The following is a 19262-nucleotide window of genomic DNA, read 5'->3' on the forward strand; positions in this document are numbered from 1 at the left end:
ATACTGCAACTGGACTTTCTAAAAATCTAAAAACCTCACTTCCGTTAAAAAAAGCATATACCAATGCTATTCACGGAAGAAAAGATTTCTTAGAATTCGGCATAAAAACTTAAAAATATATTTTTCCAAAACAAAAATGACATAATATGTGACATAGTATATCCCTTTCAGACCCGAGAATTCGATTTTTTGTTATTTTCGAAATGTTTTGGCATTTTTTTGTACTCAAAAAATGCATTAAAAACGTAAATGTCAGTAAATCTTTTTTTTAAATTTTCAATTTTTTATTTATTTTTTTGTGAAAAAAATATATATATTACTTCGTCCAATTTTTTTCAGCCAAGGTGATGCAGGCTATATTCATATTTCACATAAAAAAAATTAGAATTTTATTGCCAAATTTTATGTGATAAATCACTTTTCCCGCAGGCGCTTTCTCCTGGAATTCATCTTAAAAAATTCCTGAAAGTTCAACTTCAAGTGCTGCCCTCTGATGAAGGCCCGCAAAGTTCATATCCACCATATTTCTAACACAAAACTAGCGCAATCCTTTATGTCAGAACTTAACTCCCTAAGGAACAAATTGTACAGTAAGGAAAAACAACCCACGCATTTGTGACCCCAGTCTGAAACAGATAAAGCTGTACAATACTCCGAAAGCGATAAAAATTGTGGGATTGATTCTGGAAATGTAGAAAATATTTATGCGCATTTGTCTTTTACACAAAAATATCTGAAAAAATCTTGATTACTAAAATTTGAGCAACACTCCCCCTGACGCCACCTATCAAATAAAAAGTAAACTATCCGTTATAATTTTTCAAGAAAAGTTAGTTGTTGGTTTCAAACTGGTATGCAGCATGAAAAAGAACAAAATGTGTTACAGTACCATATATTATTTGTTTTTATGCTGCACACCTGAGTGAATTTTATGCGCCAAAATATCGGTTAATATGTTTTATGTTTGACGCTAAATTATTTTCTGTAAGCACAAAAAAACATAGTATTAGGGGGTCATTCAAGTACATTCTCAATAAAAATCTTTCTTTCTCTTCACACATTGATCATGTAATAAACAAATCTAATAGAATTATGGGTATGCTCAATCGCATCACATTTCCACAGGCAAAACTTTCATTAAAGAACAAAATTATTCTTTTTAAATCAATAATAAGACCTACTCTACTCTATGCTTCACCAGCTTGGGCGCATGCTTGTAAAACGAATATCAGAAAACTACAGACTATGCAGAACAAAGTACTCAGAAGATTTGTTGGAGCCCCTTGGTTTGTTCGTGGAATAAACATCAGACAAGACTTGGACATACCTCACATATTCACATACATTAAGAAATTAAACAATGATCAATTCGAGCGAATGTTTAGTTCCCAATTCGAACATCTGAGGGAAATTGTTGACTATGACACTGGCTTCTTGAGAAAATATAGGAGGCCCAAGCAAATTGGGCACCTTACATGGGAAAATTCGAAAGGATACTTTCCCTCATGTAAATAATTTGTGAAATGTACTTTCCCCAAATCATTTCTGTATATCCACATCTTTTCATATTCTTGTATGTATTTGCTTCGATATTTTCATATCTAATTGTATTTTTGACATTATTCGCATCTATTCGACATTATTCACATTTAACCGTTATTCGTATCTATGACCTGCATCATTTGACTTTTTTTATTCACTCGCACTTCTCTAGCAATTTGTATACTGGTCCATTGAACTGCATATAATGTATATGTTTTAAGGGAGAAAAAAAAGAAAAAAAAAGAGCGAAGTCTCTTTTGAACTGAACTTATGATGTTGACATAAACTTTACCATCTATTCCCCTTTAATTTCTGATGCACTGAGTTGGAACCTTGGCTAGCAATCTCTAGCCACTTCGCGAATCGGTTGCTCAAGACCGAATTATTTTTGAAAATCGGACTTTGTCCAAAAATTCGCGAAGTGGCCGCAGTTTGGACTTTGGCGGTAACATATACAGTTTATGCAAAAGGAGGTGCCAAGTAGTCACCGAACAGCATTTACGATCGCGGCTTTAATGGAGAACCAACACATCTTCACATTCAAGAAGATTTTTCCAATAGAAATCCAGAATTCTAAAAAGTAATTTAATAAATTGATTATTTCATGTTGGGTGATTGGATGAAATATTGAAACAGTTTCAAAACTGCGTTTTTAATAACGTGATCTTCACGTATTCCCAAGGGATCAGCATGATCCGTCGAGGGAATTTGTTAGTAGACATCCATGCCCGAACCGGGATTCGAACACAGACCTGCACAGTGAGAAACTAGTTCCCTAACCACTCGACTGCCAGGCGGTAATTTATAATAGCAAAGTATAAATATGAAACATGTACTCAGGGAAATTCAGTTGTAATATTTTTCGGGTATGCAAAATATTTATTCGAGTATCTAAATACACGACCAGGCATGTAAATTTTCGGAGATTTGTTCAGCCCTATTTACTAGATGTCGATATATGAATGTAGAACTCATTAATGATCTCATGAAATTTTCTTTTTTTACGAAGATTCACCAAACATTGAAAATTGTAAAAATTGGAAACAGTCTTCAGGATCAATATCATACCAAAAGACGTGGTACCGAGTGAGACGAAGACTGATGGCGTCTCGTATATGGGATTAGCATGTATGAAAGCATGAGAAATGATTGATGGAGATTGGGTGAGCGAGTGAGATGTCGTGATGATAATGTGTAGCTTGATACGGCAGCTGCTGTCGGTTTAATAAGTGTTGGATGGAGAAGGGGTTGAGCGCAGGTATGTGTGTATCCTCCACATTGTGTATATATAGCACATGCTGCGTGCGTGTTTCAGTGCAACGATCGTGTAACTAGTAATTTGTAGCTGTGATTATTATCACCTGTCTATCCGTTGCATAAAATTAACGCCATGGGGGATCAACTGGTGATTAAATTCTGTAGATTCGAGGATTATAATCAATGGATAATGGGGATAAACTAAATATTGGAGCATTTCTGATGCGTACTACATATGTACCAATTTATATTAGCGTTTGATTGATTCCAATATAAAGTGAATATAAGGATAGAAATGGGAATAACTGTCATATAGGTGGAAATGTGATATAGTAGTACTTCACCAACTCTAATCATATCGCTATTTACTGCCATTAATGAGATGGAATTGAAAGCGCTGTCTATCGGTGGTCGCCTCAAGTTCGTTAGGGAAAATATCTTAACTACATCCTTCCTCTGATTCGAACCCGGGACAACAGCCTTTACGGTTGTAGACGAGCATCTTACCCACCACGTCACTCGACCGATAATAATTGTGCTACTAAGTTCAAAGTCTTTTTTCTATATTTCATTTTAGAGGCTCGAATGTGTCTTGTTTTTCGAGTCCGAGCGTTTATGGTCTTTGTCCAGCATGAGAAGAGCATGTAAGTCTGTCATATCTTTTGGTCTTTACTTTACTCGTATTAAGCTCTTTCACTCAAGATTACCATGATGGTAATCCTTAAAAGCAACTTGAATAAAGTATCGATTAGTCAGTTACCGCATGAGTACAAAAAATCGGACAAATCGAGGATTCTTAGTACTTCTGAGCGAAGACACCTATGTGACTTGGTATAAACCAGTATTTCTCAAAGTCAGCAATATCGCCCCTTGGTGGGCGATGGAATGGTCCAGGAAGCGGGGGGGGGGGGGATAGAAGCCTTGGATTTAACATAGAATCCTATGGATTCACTTGAGTTGGGGGGGGGGTGGTAAGAGAAAAAAAAATTATGATGAAGAGGGCGATGGGACAAAGAGTTCGGAAAACTATGATCTAAACCCTTTCTGACTTGGTGATTCCGATTGGAATCACAGACGCTTTTGGCTTTTACAGCCCACTCTTCGTGAGAAATGACCCCAATTGGCATTGCATATTGCAGTTCCATTTTTTGCCAATAGATTTCAGGGGTTTACTGTTCCATTGCGATTGATTGTGTAAGCTCAAATTCATTCTCTTTGTTGATATGCACGCGCCATTCTGATTTCTGACTGCCTGTGATTCTGTAGTACTTGTATTTGAATCATACCAATATATCGGGTTTCTATTTCTCATATGATCAGAGAATGATGCACATGGAGCCAAATATTTAACTTGTATAATTTTATATAAACTCAAAAATAACATTAAAATTTCCAATGATGCCTATTGGAATCATTCCAGAATTTTACCGCTAAAACTGCAGTTTCCTAGAAAAAGTTTGATATTCATGTTTTATTGGACCTAAAGACAAAGCTATTGTCTTTGTATATTGTCATCCATTATTTCAAGTTAAATGCCCGACTAGGCATCTACATTTTCGGAGATTTCGTCCAACCCGGTTGGACACCCCTTGGATAATTACTCTTCGAAATAGCATCAGCGGTTAATTCCATAAAAAAAACGAATAGCTGAAAATAACATGTGGTCAATTTAATGATGTTCTGAAATTTCAGTAGTATTGCATAACTTCAGATATGCCAATATTGGCCAACTGCCGAAAAGTTTTAATTAATGGGGCTTCTATGCTGACTACTTTGACATTTACGTGGCAGTTGGGTAGTTGGATGACCAAATTTTCCAGATTTCTCATCCCCCCCCTCCCTCCCTCCCTCCATCATGTGGTACGCTTGCACATTCCCGAGGGAATTTACTTAGTAAACGAGCAGGGATTAGATGGAATTTCCCCGATGTTAAGACATGAACGCCACGGTGTATTTTTGGCTTAAACTGTTGCGATTAACGAATGTCAGGCGATATATGTGCGGTTAGTCTTAAAATGAAGTACTTATCGCCCCTCGATAACACACAAGCTTCTGTCGAAGACAAAGGACAAACATAGGATAAGGAAGATTATTATACCCGGTTGTCATTACGGTATCAACATAACACGCCTCCAAGAGAGCTTTCTAATACATTATCGACATAATCCCATAATAATTAAGGAAATGATATTTATTAATTAAAATTGTTAAATTTAATCCGATTAATGTAGAAGAAGACCCTCGAGTCTCACTAGAAATTCCGATCTTTATATTTTCTTCAAAACAATGAAAAAAAAAAATATTGATATCACAGGGTATTGCAAAGTACATTTTCACACAAACGGGATATTTGAAAAGGAATGTTTCCCTGCACAGTAAGGATCTTAGCCAGGGGTCCAGAACAGACCCCTTGGGTGGCCTCAAAAAGGTGTCAGTAGGTCCGTGAACTTCGATGAGAAAACAAAACTTATTCATGCTGAATATTTTTCTTTGCAGGGGCCCGTGGCCTTCATCTTGATGACATGAAGAGTCTGTGAAATACAAAGGATTAAGAAACCCTGCTGAACCTCAAATAGCTTGTGAATGAAGTGAGAGCTACAGTTATGGATCTTTTACTGAGAAACCTCGCAACAACGATACCCGATACAACGATAATTCCCTCAACAACGATAACTCCCTCAACAACGATAACTCCCTCAACAACGATAACTCCCTCAACAACGATAACTCCCTCAACAACGATAACTCCCTCAACAACGATAACTCCCTCAACAACGACAATTTTACGTATCTACTTTGAAATTGCCTTTAACCTAACTCCTCTCGATACAACGGCATCCTCCACTACTACAACTCCCTCTATAACGATATTTTTCAGAGAGGATATGACAATCTTTTTATCTTTGCTGTTTCCTTTGATCCCTTTTCAAACTCTTCTCTTTAACGAGTCTCTGCGGAACCGGGTTTGTTGTGTTTTCTTTTCCGAAATGCTTGTTGTGGTGTGTTATCGGGGTTTTTTTCATCGAGTTTATATTACTGCTGGAGGGAGTATAGAGCCGCCTCGACGGCAGCAACATCAAACACAAGGATATCAAGTGACGTGTTTAAGGGGAAGTGGTACACGATCTTGGCTTCCCATGCTTTCTTATGGGAAATATACCCCGCCTTTAAGGAACATTTAAAAATTTCCTATTCTTTTTAGGACTTTTTTCGAATTTTAGAATTTTTTTGGAATTTAACGAGAGCTTTTAGGGTTTCAGTTGCTGGTTGTTGTTTTTTTCCAAACTTTAACTTCAACAACATGCAACCTTTTCAAAAATCAAAATCTAGGCACATTTTGTACCAAAAAAAGTTTTTGAATCATTTTTAATAAAAAATCCTCTTGTTAAAACATGCAACACCTCAGTGCTGAGAGTTAAAACTTGCAAAAATCGAGAATTTCAACTGCTTGTATCTCGGTGAATTTTTGTCCAAATGTTACGAAGTGATTTTTTTCTGGTATAATAGACACTTTAATTATCCTTTCCGATATTGAATTTACATTAGGGACCGCATACAAATAACAATTTTTGTATATCTTCCAAAGTATTATATAGTGCTTGACAAATCCTAAGGAATGGCGCTATTTTTCGTCATACTTAACGATAGACTTCCTTCAAAGAAATTAAACTTGGCACATTTTTCATAGACATAATGGAGTAAATTTATAATGCAAAATGAAACAGATATCGTACCAAATGGCAAAATAAAAAACAGATGATCCTTATAGCAATAGTAAACAGTTACGAAAAGTGCTTGTTCTCCTGGAGGACAGATATGAGTTCGGTAGTATGAAGTGTGACCTCTTCGGACACTGATGCACATTTGGCATCGGTTGTACATGCTATCCACCAATTGTTGAGGAGAGGAATTTTGTCCCATTCACCCTCCAAGAAGGTTTTGAGTTCTTGTATGGTTCGAGGAGGGTTTTATATATATCTTCGAGTAAAGAGTGCATGCCAGGCGTGCTCAGTGGAATTTAGGTCCAGCGAATATGAAGGCCATGGCATGCGCTCATTATATTCACTTGCTAGTGTGTCGGATACTTCATTTGCTCCATGCGGACGGGAATTGTCATCCACGAACAGGAAGTCTGTACCAACTACACCTCGGAAAATACTGGCATTACCCAGGAGAATAGCGGTGCAATACCACTGTGATTTTACGATATCTCCATCAAAGATATAAAGCGGTGTTCTACCATTGTGCATGATATCCGAACGCACCATTACTCTTTAGCCATAGTGATCAATTTCCTGTGCATTCTGCTGATGGACGAGTTCCCTGCTCTCTCTCCACAGTAGCTGGTGTCCAGAATCATTGTAGATGCTGAAGCGTGATTCGTCAGAGAACATGACTCTGGACCACTTTTGCTGTTCCCAACGAACATGCTCATTAAACCAACGAAATCTTTCCCGACGATGATTTGCTCGTAGCGGAATATATTTTACAGACTTCCTTGAATATAAGCCAATATTATTCAATCGCAGAGAAATGGTTCTCGATATTTCGCGAGTACCAGTATCGTTATCAAGGTCAGTAGCTATGGAGGCCAGGGGAGTCGAATTTCTGTTTCTTTTTTTTTTTTTCACTAGTCTGGCATATTCGCCAACGGCCATACCATGCTGAAAACACCGGTTCTCGTCCGATCACCGAAGTTAAGCAGCATCGGGCGCGAGGGTGACCACCTGGGAACGCCATTGTTGGCATCACTTTTCTTTCTTTCTCAGCCACCTCGTTGGGCATTTTGCCTGTTGTGGCGTTGTATTTGTATTTGTATATTCATCCTATTGAGGTATGGTGATGCTCCCAGCATCCGGCAGACACTAAGGAATAGTGCAATTTTTCGTCATACCTCATCATATCGCTCAAAGACGTAACCCTCCTCGAACCATACAGGGACCCAAAATCACCTTGAAGGAAAAATCTCTCACGTTCTCCTCACCAATTTGATGGGCAGCATGCAAAATAGATGTCAAATTTGCATTGTCCGAAGAGGTCACACTTAATACTAACGAACTCATATCCGTCCTTGTTTCCAGCAGAACGAACACTTTTCGTAACTGGTTTACAATTGCTGTATCGGTGCATCTTTTTTTCTTTTGCTTATTTTTTTCCACCTTGTGGCAATATCTGTCCTATTTTGCATAATACAGAAACTTCAGGATGTCTATTAAAACATCTAAAGTTTCATTATTTTTGAAGGATGTCTATCGTTAGGTGTAACGAAAAATAACACACTCTTCCTTAGTATTTGTCAAGCAGTGTATTTCAAATCTCAATGTTTCAATTCCTATACTTGATGATATCCGTGGTAAAAACTATCTGTGACATCAAGTAGGTTGAATCCCATCTCCTGCTTCGGTAATTTTGGGTTATCTGATGATGCCTAATCCAATCGATACATTGTAATATCATATTTAAGAAAAAGAAAAAGCTAGCCAAGATGCAAGCTGGTCTACTGTCGACAATTTACAAATGCAACTATGAGGGCCGTGGTCAAGATTCAATTGCGATTATGTGCCGAAAGTTATCGACTTGATATGACTTGGTGAATAGAACTCATGATCAAAACCAAGGAATGTCATACCACAGTTTTTTCTGTACTCCACGAACTTACACGTACATGAAAATTATGGCATCTGTCTCATTCACTTCTAATATATAAGGCAGATGGCAGCACTTCTCAATAATGGAAACACCAATAACTCTGACATCATCAACACACAACATGTTCCGGTCAAAACCTATCCTTCAGAAATTCCCAAGAGGAATATTTACGAGGCTTATGTACGGTTTAATAGTAGTAGTGTCCACACACATATAAATAAGTTAGTGTCATACAATACCCCTCAGAACACGCTCAGGTACTATGTATATACGGAAAGCTGGCTGCGTGAACGAATGGTTGTGTGATGTTTAGGAAAGAGAGAAAAATTCATCTCTGCCCCGGACTCTCATATGCCGTACGAGTACTCTACTTCCATGCTATGAATGCAGATAGAATATTTCGTCCTTGGAACGTATATATACAACTTGTATGTATATACATTTCGCAGATAGCTCGCAGATGACAACTCAGGTAGGTTAAAGGTTTGAAGTAGGTAGGTTCAGGTTTGGTTCACGTTCTAGAAATACCTTGGAGAAGTCTACACAAATTTGAGAGGGGTTAAAAGACAGAGTGGTGCAAGACACATTTTCAGCAACTGTGACTGAAGTCCAGAAATGCAATCTGGACGACGTGCTAAACTGTTGAAAGAAAACATAAATCAAGTCTCAGCTTCAATATTAGCCTCAAGATTGTGAAATCACAAAATTTTTAACGTGCGGGAACCGATGACCACAATTCTAGTGAAACCTTCTTTTTCCGAAAATGAGGATTTAATAGACATACTCTCTAACTTTAACAACCCCCTCCCCCCATTCCAACCTCCGATTTCAACCATACTCTATAAAAAGCAATCGCAATTTCCAGAGTATTCTGATTTTTTAAAAACAGGCATGTTATTAGGCATAATTAGAGTTGACATTTGTATAACAGGGACTATATTATGGTAGAATGTCCTATAAAATCGTGAATAGTTAAAAAATTCATAGGAGAATTGAGGGAATTAAAGTATTTGAATGCAGTATTATAGAAAAAAATTATTCTCAAGAATGGGAATTTTTTTTTCCCCGTACAAAAATAATTTACATTTTTGTCGATAGAGGGTGTTGTAAACCATTCCGGCAGGAGTGATTAAACCTGAATCTTTCTTCAATCTTTTCTGTGTCCGAAACATCCGGAAAGATTCAGCCGGCGATTCGTGGCTGAGGTGAAATAACTTCACAAATACTGTAGTACTTTATCCGACACTGTCAACATAGAAATGAAAACTAACACCAAATGTAAACGCCAGTAACAGGAGAACTCAGAAATGAGCTGTAAATCATTAACCCTGCATTTTATAGGACTCTGATTTGCATATTTTCAGTGATTTGTATTCATGCAGCACCCTCTGTCGTCAAAAATTGTAACTTAGTTTTTTTTTTCCGCACCTAAAAACTCTCCCTTCGTGACAATAACTATTATATTCGAATCTGTATACCAACTAATTCCATTTTTATGAATTATTGAACTATTTACGGATTTATGGGACACCCAGTATAACACGGCTTGACGGCAAAGAATTTTTGAACTTTGATGGCAGCAGCAACCAAAAGTTTCTTTGTTTGTTTTTTTTCTTTATTATTTGAGCTCGGTCGCAATGAAACGATGTCTGGCAAGCCATATAGTAGTACTTTCTAGCCAATTTACCCGAACGTGCTTATGGCGTTCTTTTACTGCCCACCATATCCGTCTGATATGTCAAGTTCGAAAGAATTTTCCTCGATTGCGAATTCCCTGGAAGGGTTATTTCCTCGGAATATATTCTTCTTCTTCTTTTTTTAATTTAAAAACCGGAAAGTGAAGAATTTTATTCATTTCCCTTTCGGTTGCTTCCTAGACATCCTCAGAGAGAGAGAGAGAGAGAGAAGTATATAAAATTTTGACCTTCTTCAAATATGCGTGCAATATAACAACATTCAAAAGCTGCGAGAAAATTCGACGTCTTATAAAACTAATGACTGTGATAGAAAGTTCTCTCACGTACGGGAAGCAAACTCTTGTGGTCTAATCCATGAGAATTCCTTTAGAGATTTCTTGTCTGGGTCGGAATTTGTAAATCGATTCCTCCCCGAAGCATATCATTTTCGACACCGATTTTATGTTAGTCATAACCGGGGGAATTTATTCACGTAACCATATATAGATGCGAGTAATTTTTTTTTTCGTCTTATTCATATCGTTATGTTGGATGGAATGTTTCTGGATTTATTTGCTCATTTATCATTGCATTTGGAAGGCCTTACAAGGCTCCTACTTCACACGACCTTCCAGAAAAGAAAAAAGATACAAAATAAAAACACAGATTGGAACATTTAAATCTGAATTTCTGAGATTTTTCGAAGAAATTACAAGAAAAAAAAATTCAAAATTCTATAGACGTCAGGGGATATCTTAAACATTTCTGCTCCACGAACAGTGCCGCCTTAACTCGCAAATCCATCCAAGTACGGCCCGGAGGCGTCAAGTGGAGAGAGGAACCTCATAACAATGATATATGCCTATGATTTTTCCAGAGTAAGTAGACAAACTAATAAGCACAGGTATTTCTAGCCAGGTAGGTGGCACTCACAAAATCAACTTTGCCAATAATATGAAGGTCACGGACCCTTTCACAAAGTAATATTCGGTATATAGAAATATAAAAACGACGAATTAATTGATTTCTCATCCAAGCTTACGGTCCTCCTGGAATCTCTTCAAGGATTTCATACGGGGGGGGGGGGTCCATGGATTTCAGATTAAGAACTATTGTTCTACATCGTAATCACGATATACTGCATTATAAACGTTTTTGATTAGACTTGGACGAAAGCTTTAGACGAGCACCCACATAGGTTCGAAATACTTCCGACGACCCTGTTTACGGGATAAGTGTAAGTAATGATCATCGCCCCCCACAAGGACAGTGTTGGCAGGGCTCCAGCCGGGGACGATTCTGGTAATTTTTTGTTTTTTTGCGCAATTCACTATGGAAGGGCCCACTGAAGATCCTAGCCTAGGGGCCCCTGCTGCAGGTTGTGTGTGGGGGGGGGGGCATGTTTTTGATGACTCATCAATAAGAGCTGCAACGTGGGTCGTTATCTGGCGCAACTAAGAATGGTGAAATAATCCAAGACCTAAATGCGGGACAGTTACTTTAAAAGCGGGTCGTGTGGTGTGGTGTGGTCACAGGCGGACGGTCTATACCTAGGCTATTGTTCGGTAAACGATTGTGTGTGGCTTTTTACTGAAAAGATCAGATTTACCACAGGGAGAAGCAGGGCACGACCGACTAATTTCTGTGTTGAGTCATCCGTGACTAAACTAAAGCCCTGTCAGCCATCCACCAGAGGCACCTTTAACCCTTAGACTGCTAGAATAGTCGGAGAATATCTACTCTCTCAGAACGCGGCGTAAAAAAAAATTCAGTTTTCTTTTGTGAAAGATAAAGATAGATGGCAATCAAACTCATATTTCGCAAATTCAGTGATACCTCCTCTAACGAAGATAACTCGTTCGGGAATCACGTTCGTAAGTCGAAAAGTTCGTAACACGAGGCGTTCGAATCAAGGTATCACTGCCCAATGAATGATCCAAGACGGACACCTGTCTTCGACGAAATCAAGAAATAGTCCCTTCACTGATTAATGCTTTTATGTGTGTGTATACACTCTTTTAATATGGAATATTATTTCAGTCTCTTGACGTTCCGTTTCGTCCATTGTATAATAAAATAATACAATCGAAGAATGATGTGATACAGAGAATCTGGGTAATCACCAACAAAATAGTGATTGAGTGTGTGTTGAGTCGCTGGTGGCGTACACACACACACATGTCATCTGTACATCATTTTAAGAACTTCACGTTAAAAAATTTCTTTGGAAAAAAAAATCCAAGTCATCTCAGAATGATAGAGCACGCTAAGGGTTAATAGCGGCACATGAAGCTTTGCACCCGGGGGGCAGATAAGCGTAAGCCACCGCTCGTCCAACAAAAAACCTTTCATGAACAATAGAAAGAGAATCATTAAAAAAGTAATGCGCCAGATGGAATCTTGGATGATGATGTCTTAAAAAAATTGTTGTCAGTTGCCATTGAAAACTTATTGTTGTTATAAGAGATAATTGTTGTTGTTGATAATGTTGTTTGAAGAGATAATTCTATGGTGCAACTCTATTTTAAATTGAGAGATGTTAAAAAATAGCATTCACGGGCAGCTCGGATATTGACGATAGAAGATGAAAAGTCGCTTCTCCACTGCAAATAAAATATTGCATGATTAAGATCGAACATTGTTACGACTGGAACAGATGAAATTGTAATTCCATCATACACACGACTCAAATAGTTCAACAGCGCGCAATAAAGGGTCAGCAAATAATTATTTTTAGCGGAAAAATCACAGAGAGATATGAATCATCGTGTCAGATAGGGTTGCAAGTAGAATGAATAAGTAAGATGCAAAACGTCCCGGAAATACCCTGCCAACAGCTGTGCAGGAAAAAAACACAAAAATAGACATGAGGAATGGACATCTCACCCTACGTTTAATGCAACTGCACAATTGAAGAAGGCTTTGACCAATTTACTTAAAACAAATTCTGGGGAAGGGGGGGGGGGAGCTGCTGAAATAATTTCCCATTTTATTGGGATTATGACTGATCATGATTTCCATATGGGCAAGTGGGCATTCGCTCTAGGTATCATTATTTTGGGGGTCCAAAATTGACACATTCATCGACAAATCAAATATCTTTGTCCCCCAGTTGCATTTACCTCACTAAATGTTGTTTTGTAAAGGGCTCCCTCACGTCAAAACCCAGTCTTGGATTATGGTAATCTACTGTTTTTATTTGATCGAATTAACTTTTTACATTACCTGTACATCTGTGTGGTACGAAACTGTGATAATGCTCTACCAACGCAACATTAATGTAAATAATTTGTGCAGTGAGAATTACCAATATCTTAGCAAGGTCGTTAGCATATACTGTCGATATCTTTATCAATAAGGTTGAACTTAAATAATCAATTTCAGAACACTTGTTATCAGCAATCGTTTTTTACAAATTTTGTGAAAATTCTAATATTAGATACTAATTCGAAAGATGGCCTGTGTGTGTGCAACAACCACAACCCTTCCAATGTTCTAACTACCTCGGCTCTTTCATGCCGGCACTGCCCTCACGCTCCATTCTGTTTATGGGGTGACCATATGAACAGTATTCTACGGGACACGTTTTTTTTTATAAACTTAGCATTTTCCCAAAATATTTCTTTCTCAATTTTTGCTTCAAATCCATTTAAAGAAATAAATTAATGAAAAAATTTTCTAGGCAGGCGCGCCTTCGAATCCTGTTCAAGAGCTGCCCCTGCTACGTATAGACTATCAACGAAATGGCAAAAATCTCTCAAAACGTTTAGAAGAAATCATTGAAAAAAATAGAAGAATATATAAAAACGTTGTAAAAAGCTACTGCCTATAATAACAATATAATACGCGAAATTAAAATGCCGGCGTAAATTACTTGAATCCATCATTGTAGGATAGGTGATGATAGCTCTACAGTTAATTTTATTTATTTAACACACATTTCGGATCGATAATAGTTTTCTTTTTCTCAGCTTTCCCCCCCCCCCCATTTTTTTGGTTTTTAAACCAAAAAAATGGGAATTAAGAATTTTTCTCATCGGAATAAAAAATTCCAAGAAATTCCATTCCTGAGAAAAAAAACCAGAGAGAAATATTCCCTCGGGGTAAAAAATAGAAATAAATTCCCAACACTCTTTTGGAAAATTCCATAAATTCCATCATATGCCATCGATTTCTATAAGAGGGGGAAAAAAAAGTTGAAAAAATATTATTTAAATTTTTAAAAGCGTAATTCAATTTAAATTTTTCTAACGTCATTCATCCTTTAAACGAATTAGAAACAATAATTACCTACAAAAATATTAATTAATCTATAGAAAATGAAACCCTTTAAAAAACTTTTTTTTCTCCTAATATGGCAGAGGAAAAACTCAGACCATATCTTCTTGTTTATTATTATTTTTATCTATTTATTTGTTTGCTAAAAATAATCAACTTTCGTTAATGAGAACGTCATTAACGAATGTTTACGGAAAAAAAATGTCGATTTCTTTCATTTTTTTTGCGTGAGGTTTTCTCGGAAATTTGCTAATGTTGAGTGAATTTCTGAGGGGGTTTACGTAAATCACGTGTGTTGTGCATGAATATTTCCACTTAGCTATTGTGACACGCGTATGTCACTTCAGGAAATCAGCCAATGGCATATAAATTCACGTCATCGACACGATATTTCTAACGTCACAGAAGTTCTCTTTCGATACTTTGCAATTAGCGATGACGAAATCAATAACGTACGAAAAATGGAATTTTTCCATGTTCTAGAACTATTTCCGAAAATTTCATCACTTCTTGTCCTTTATCTATTTTTCGAAGTATATACAGTTTGTGGGAATTATAACAGTGTTTACACTATGAAATAACTATAATGGTATTTTTTCTGACGAAACTTACATTTTCGGAGTAAGTTCTTACTCCTGGGATTACCGTCATGAGTTCGGGATTATTCTCAATAATCCCCGATTCTCATTTTTTTTTTTTTTTAACATTTTATTTGTAGTTTTGGTGCTTTTTTTTTACTTTTATTATCTTAAGAGGAATATTTTCTTCTTCGTGTCGTCTTGGGAATTCTAATCCGTTTTTCCGTTTTTGGGCGGAATTGTAGTTTTAAAGGGGAACGTGTTGGATTTTATACCATTTCATTCGCCTTTTTTATGTCGATATCAATTTTTCATCAGAATTTTCAATTTGTTCTTCATTAGATTTCCATCAGAATTTCCATTCTCTTTTGAAATAGTTTTTCGTCAGAATTTTCATCGGCCTATTAATTAATTTTCATCTGCTTTTCAATTAACTTTTCATCAGAATTTTCATCTGCTTTTCAATTAACTTTTCATCAGAATTTTCATCTGCTTTTCAATTAACTTTTCATCAGAATTTTCATCTGCTTTTCAATTAACTTTTCATCAGAATTTTCATCTGCTTTTCAATTAACTTTTCATCAGAATTTTCATCTGCTTTTCAATTAACTTTTCATCAGAATTTTCATCTGCTTTTCAATTAACTTTTCATCAGAATTTTCATCTGCTTTTCAATTAACTTTTCATCAGAATTTTCATCTGCTTTTCAATTAACTTTTCATCAGAATTTTCATCTGCTTTTCAATTAACTTTTCATCAGAATTTTCATCTGCTTTTCATCAGAATTTTCATCTGCTTTTCATCAGAATTTTCATCTGCTTTTCATCAGAATTTTCATCTGCTTTTCAATTAATTTTTCATTAGTTGTCTATAAGAATTTTCAACCATGTTTTCAATAAGTTTCTTCATCAGAATTTCAAATTTGTTTTTAGCAATTTTTTTACTGGAATATTCAGCAACTTTTTATCATTATTTGTGATTAATTTTTTAAATCAATTTCTCAGAATTTTCCATCATTTTTTTTTCAGTTTTCAACCAGTTTTTTTAAACAAAATTTTTAAATTACATTTTTCCAATCACACAGTCATCAATTTCTTTTCAGTTAATAATACCCCTCCCCCAATTTGAATTATCACAATTTATTTCAGATAATTTTTTTTCCAGTCAGAATTACCAATTTCTTTTCAATTAGTTTTTTCCCCAATCAGAGTTAATAATTCGTTTTCAATTACCTTTTTTTTCCAATCCAAATTATCAATTTCTTTTAAATTAGTTTTTTTTCTATAAGGATTCAAGTTCATTTCTAATAAAAATCGCAATCAATTCTTAATCGAAATATTTTGATTATTAGACATTCAAAGGCATTTTATTGTTTTTTTGTAAATACAGTAAAACCTCGTTAAGTCGTCACCCTAATAAGTCGTCACTCCGGTTAAGTCGTCATTTTTTCTTCAGGCCCTTCCAGCTCTCATAGACAACAATGTTATTAAATCCTCGTTTACTCGTCGCTAATTTCGCTTAACTCGTCATCATGTAAAAGTTTGAGAGAAAGGAACAGGTAATTTCAATGGCTTCCTTTTAAAAAAAATAGCTTGTTAACAGCATTGCCATATGCTTAAAAGTCACTATAAAAGCCTTATATACCAAAACGGAACAGTTCAAGTAACGAAAGTTACGCTGGGGAAATTCATTTGCCGACTAAGTTTTTTGGAACGTTGGGAACTGTTCGATTAGATCTCACTTCTGCATTGGCTCTACTAATTTAGGGCTTGAAATTTAAACAAAATATCTTTGTTGAAAAAAATTAGACATTCTTTCCCAAGTTGAGGTCTTCTGTTCACTTTTTCCTGCCCACAGCCCCCACCTCAAGTCAAAAGTGTTCGAGATTACCTTGCTGTTGTATCATAAACTACTTACTGATGAAGAATTAAAACACTAAAATTTTAAATTTGATGTATATGTAAAATGAATGTGCAATAGAGAGTTCTATTATGAAGAAAAGCTACTTATAGCTTTAGACTAACAGAGCAACTGTTAGTCTAAATTAAAAATTACTAGTGTAAATCAAAGTGTACAGTACATTTTACCACAATAATTTAAGTAATAAGAGATTTTAAAAAAAAGTTAAAAAATTGCTATTATTTTTTCTTTCGCAATCGATAAATTTTATTAATATTGTTATTTTGATTCATACTTAAATAAATGCCACATTACTTTAAATTTATACGATTTTCACAACATTGCACATTAAAACTGACAGCACTCCGCTTACGCCGTCATAATTTTTCAATAACTTGAGGTGACGACTTAGCGAGGTTTTACTGTATTACAAAATTTAAGATTTTTTTTTAATTTTGAACCAACAAAATCAAGATAAAGTTAAAACAAATATCATATTCAGTACACGCCTGTGAACAGATCTATGCGTGTTCTCTGTGGTAAAAAAATTTTAAGTAAATAATAAATATAGACACATGTAAGATATCTTTATTTCTTTTAACTTCATGTAACAAGATCATGATTCTGAATGAAACGTCCTCATCCAATTCAATGAAAATTTTTGTTTTTTTGATAGTAATTGATTTTTTTAAAAAGTTTGATTTTAAGAAGATTTGTACTGATAGAAATTAGTTTTTTAAGGGAATATAATTATTGCTTATCAGTAACTTTATTGTTTAATGTATTATAATAAAATCTACACTAATTTTTTAACAATAAGAAGCATTTACTGAATTGATTGATCAGAGTATTTGATCAAATTTTGATTAAAAATTTAATTTGAATTTTATACCAAATTGTCAACTTTTTATCAATTTTTGATCAATATTAATCTATTTTTATCAAAACTTCTGATTAATTTTAATCAAGACTCCTGACGAATTTTAATGAGAACTTTTGATCAGTTTTAATGAGAACTCTTGGTCAATTTTAATCAAAACGTCTGATCAATTTTTATCAGAATTTTCGATAAATTTTTATCAGAATTTTCGATAAATTTTTATCAGAATTTTCGATAAATTTTTATCAGAATTCTTGATCAATTTTAATCAGAATTCTTGATCAATTTTAATCAGAATTTTTAGTTTTTTTTATAGAATTGTCCCTCCACTTTTAGTAAACATTTTTCTGAGTTCAAACATGAATATATTAAACATGAAAAAAGTCTAAATGTTAAAACTAAATGCAAATATACTGATTATATCAAAAAATATTAATGTGGGTTTTTTTCGTGAATTCCGGCATTCAAAATTATCTTTATATTTTTTTGCGTGAAATTTTCCAGCACGAAAGTACAGTAAAGTTCGAATATTTTATAGCATAAGAATCACATCATAATGTGAAAGCGAGATTTTTACCTCAAGGCGCTTTTTACAACCCTATAAGGTATGAGCTCCGTTAGCTTCCTTATTAGAAGGGAAGTAATTTGCATTCATTCTCAAAGCAACAGGTAAAGCAACAAACAAATAGACTCACCAATAGAAATTGAAGATCGATTCTTGTATGCTTCCATACATTCTGTTTCACTCTTCGGGACAGTGACGGTCATTATATTCGACTGGATATCGAGTTCGAAATTATCATCATTATTGTGATTGTAATTATATTGTCCAGTGACCAGTTTCTCGTTATTGATAAGCATCATCGTGGAATAATATTAGTTCTTATTTTCTCTCTGAATCATTCAGGAAAATCTCTCGGAAAATTGAACAGCGGCGCATTTTCTCCAACTTGAAAAAAAAACTAACTCACTTGATTTGTAAAGTTTTCCTTGAGTTTTTTTTTTTTTTTTTGCTCAGACTTCTCAAAAGAGTTTCTCTCTTATGAATTTGCTACCTTTCCCGTAGTCCGTTTTATTTAGGAGTTACTCGAGTGAACTCACACTCCGCGAGCGTCTACGAGAGCGCCCTCTCGCGACGCTAAAAATTACAGTTTTTGTCATTTCCTGCTGTAAATCAGGTATTTCAAGTTCAACGGTCATTATACGACATACGTATGAAGTTATATACAGGGTGAGCGAGAAATAAGTTCCCCCCTACCAGAGAGATCTAGAGCGTGTTCTATTGCTCCAAATGAGACAAAATTTGAACCACAGGTAATTCTAATGATACGCTTGTCATTTATGAAATGAAAAAATAGTAGAAAATCCGTCGCTAGGTAGTGTTAGAGCACACACATATGAGTATACATTGTATACAGTCGGCCCCGCTTATTGGATATCAACGATTCCAGCGCACAATATCCAATTATTCAAGAATTATTTAATTTTTTGCCATTTTACAAC

At 35.4% G+C, this 19262-nt stretch overlaps 1 protein-coding gene across 1 annotated transcript in view; it reads right to left on the reverse strand.

Annotated features, from left to right (window-relative positions):
* LOC149078871 (corticotropin-releasing hormone receptor 1-like) overlaps positions 1-18837 on the reverse strand; it is a 99604-nt gene extending 80767 nt beyond the window's left edge. Inside the window, exon 1 of the mRNA XM_089241044.1 lies at positions 18455-18837. Within this exon, the coding sequence (XP_089097170.1) occupies positions 18455-18623 (169 nt within the window). The 5' untranslated portion in view covers positions 18624-18837. The remainder of the gene's footprint in view (positions 1-18454) is intronic.
* Positions 18838-19262: the final 425 nt, after the last annotated feature.

This window comes from Pholcus phalangioides, unplaced genomic scaffold (assembly GCF_987345545.1).
Source record: "Pholcus phalangioides strain wild (caught in Gottingen) unplaced genomic scaffold, Ppha-v1.0 ptg000013l_1, whole genome shotgun sequence".
In the NCBI taxonomy this organism is placed as follows: Eukaryota; Metazoa; Arthropoda; class Arachnida; order Araneae; family Pholcidae; genus Pholcus; species Pholcus phalangioides.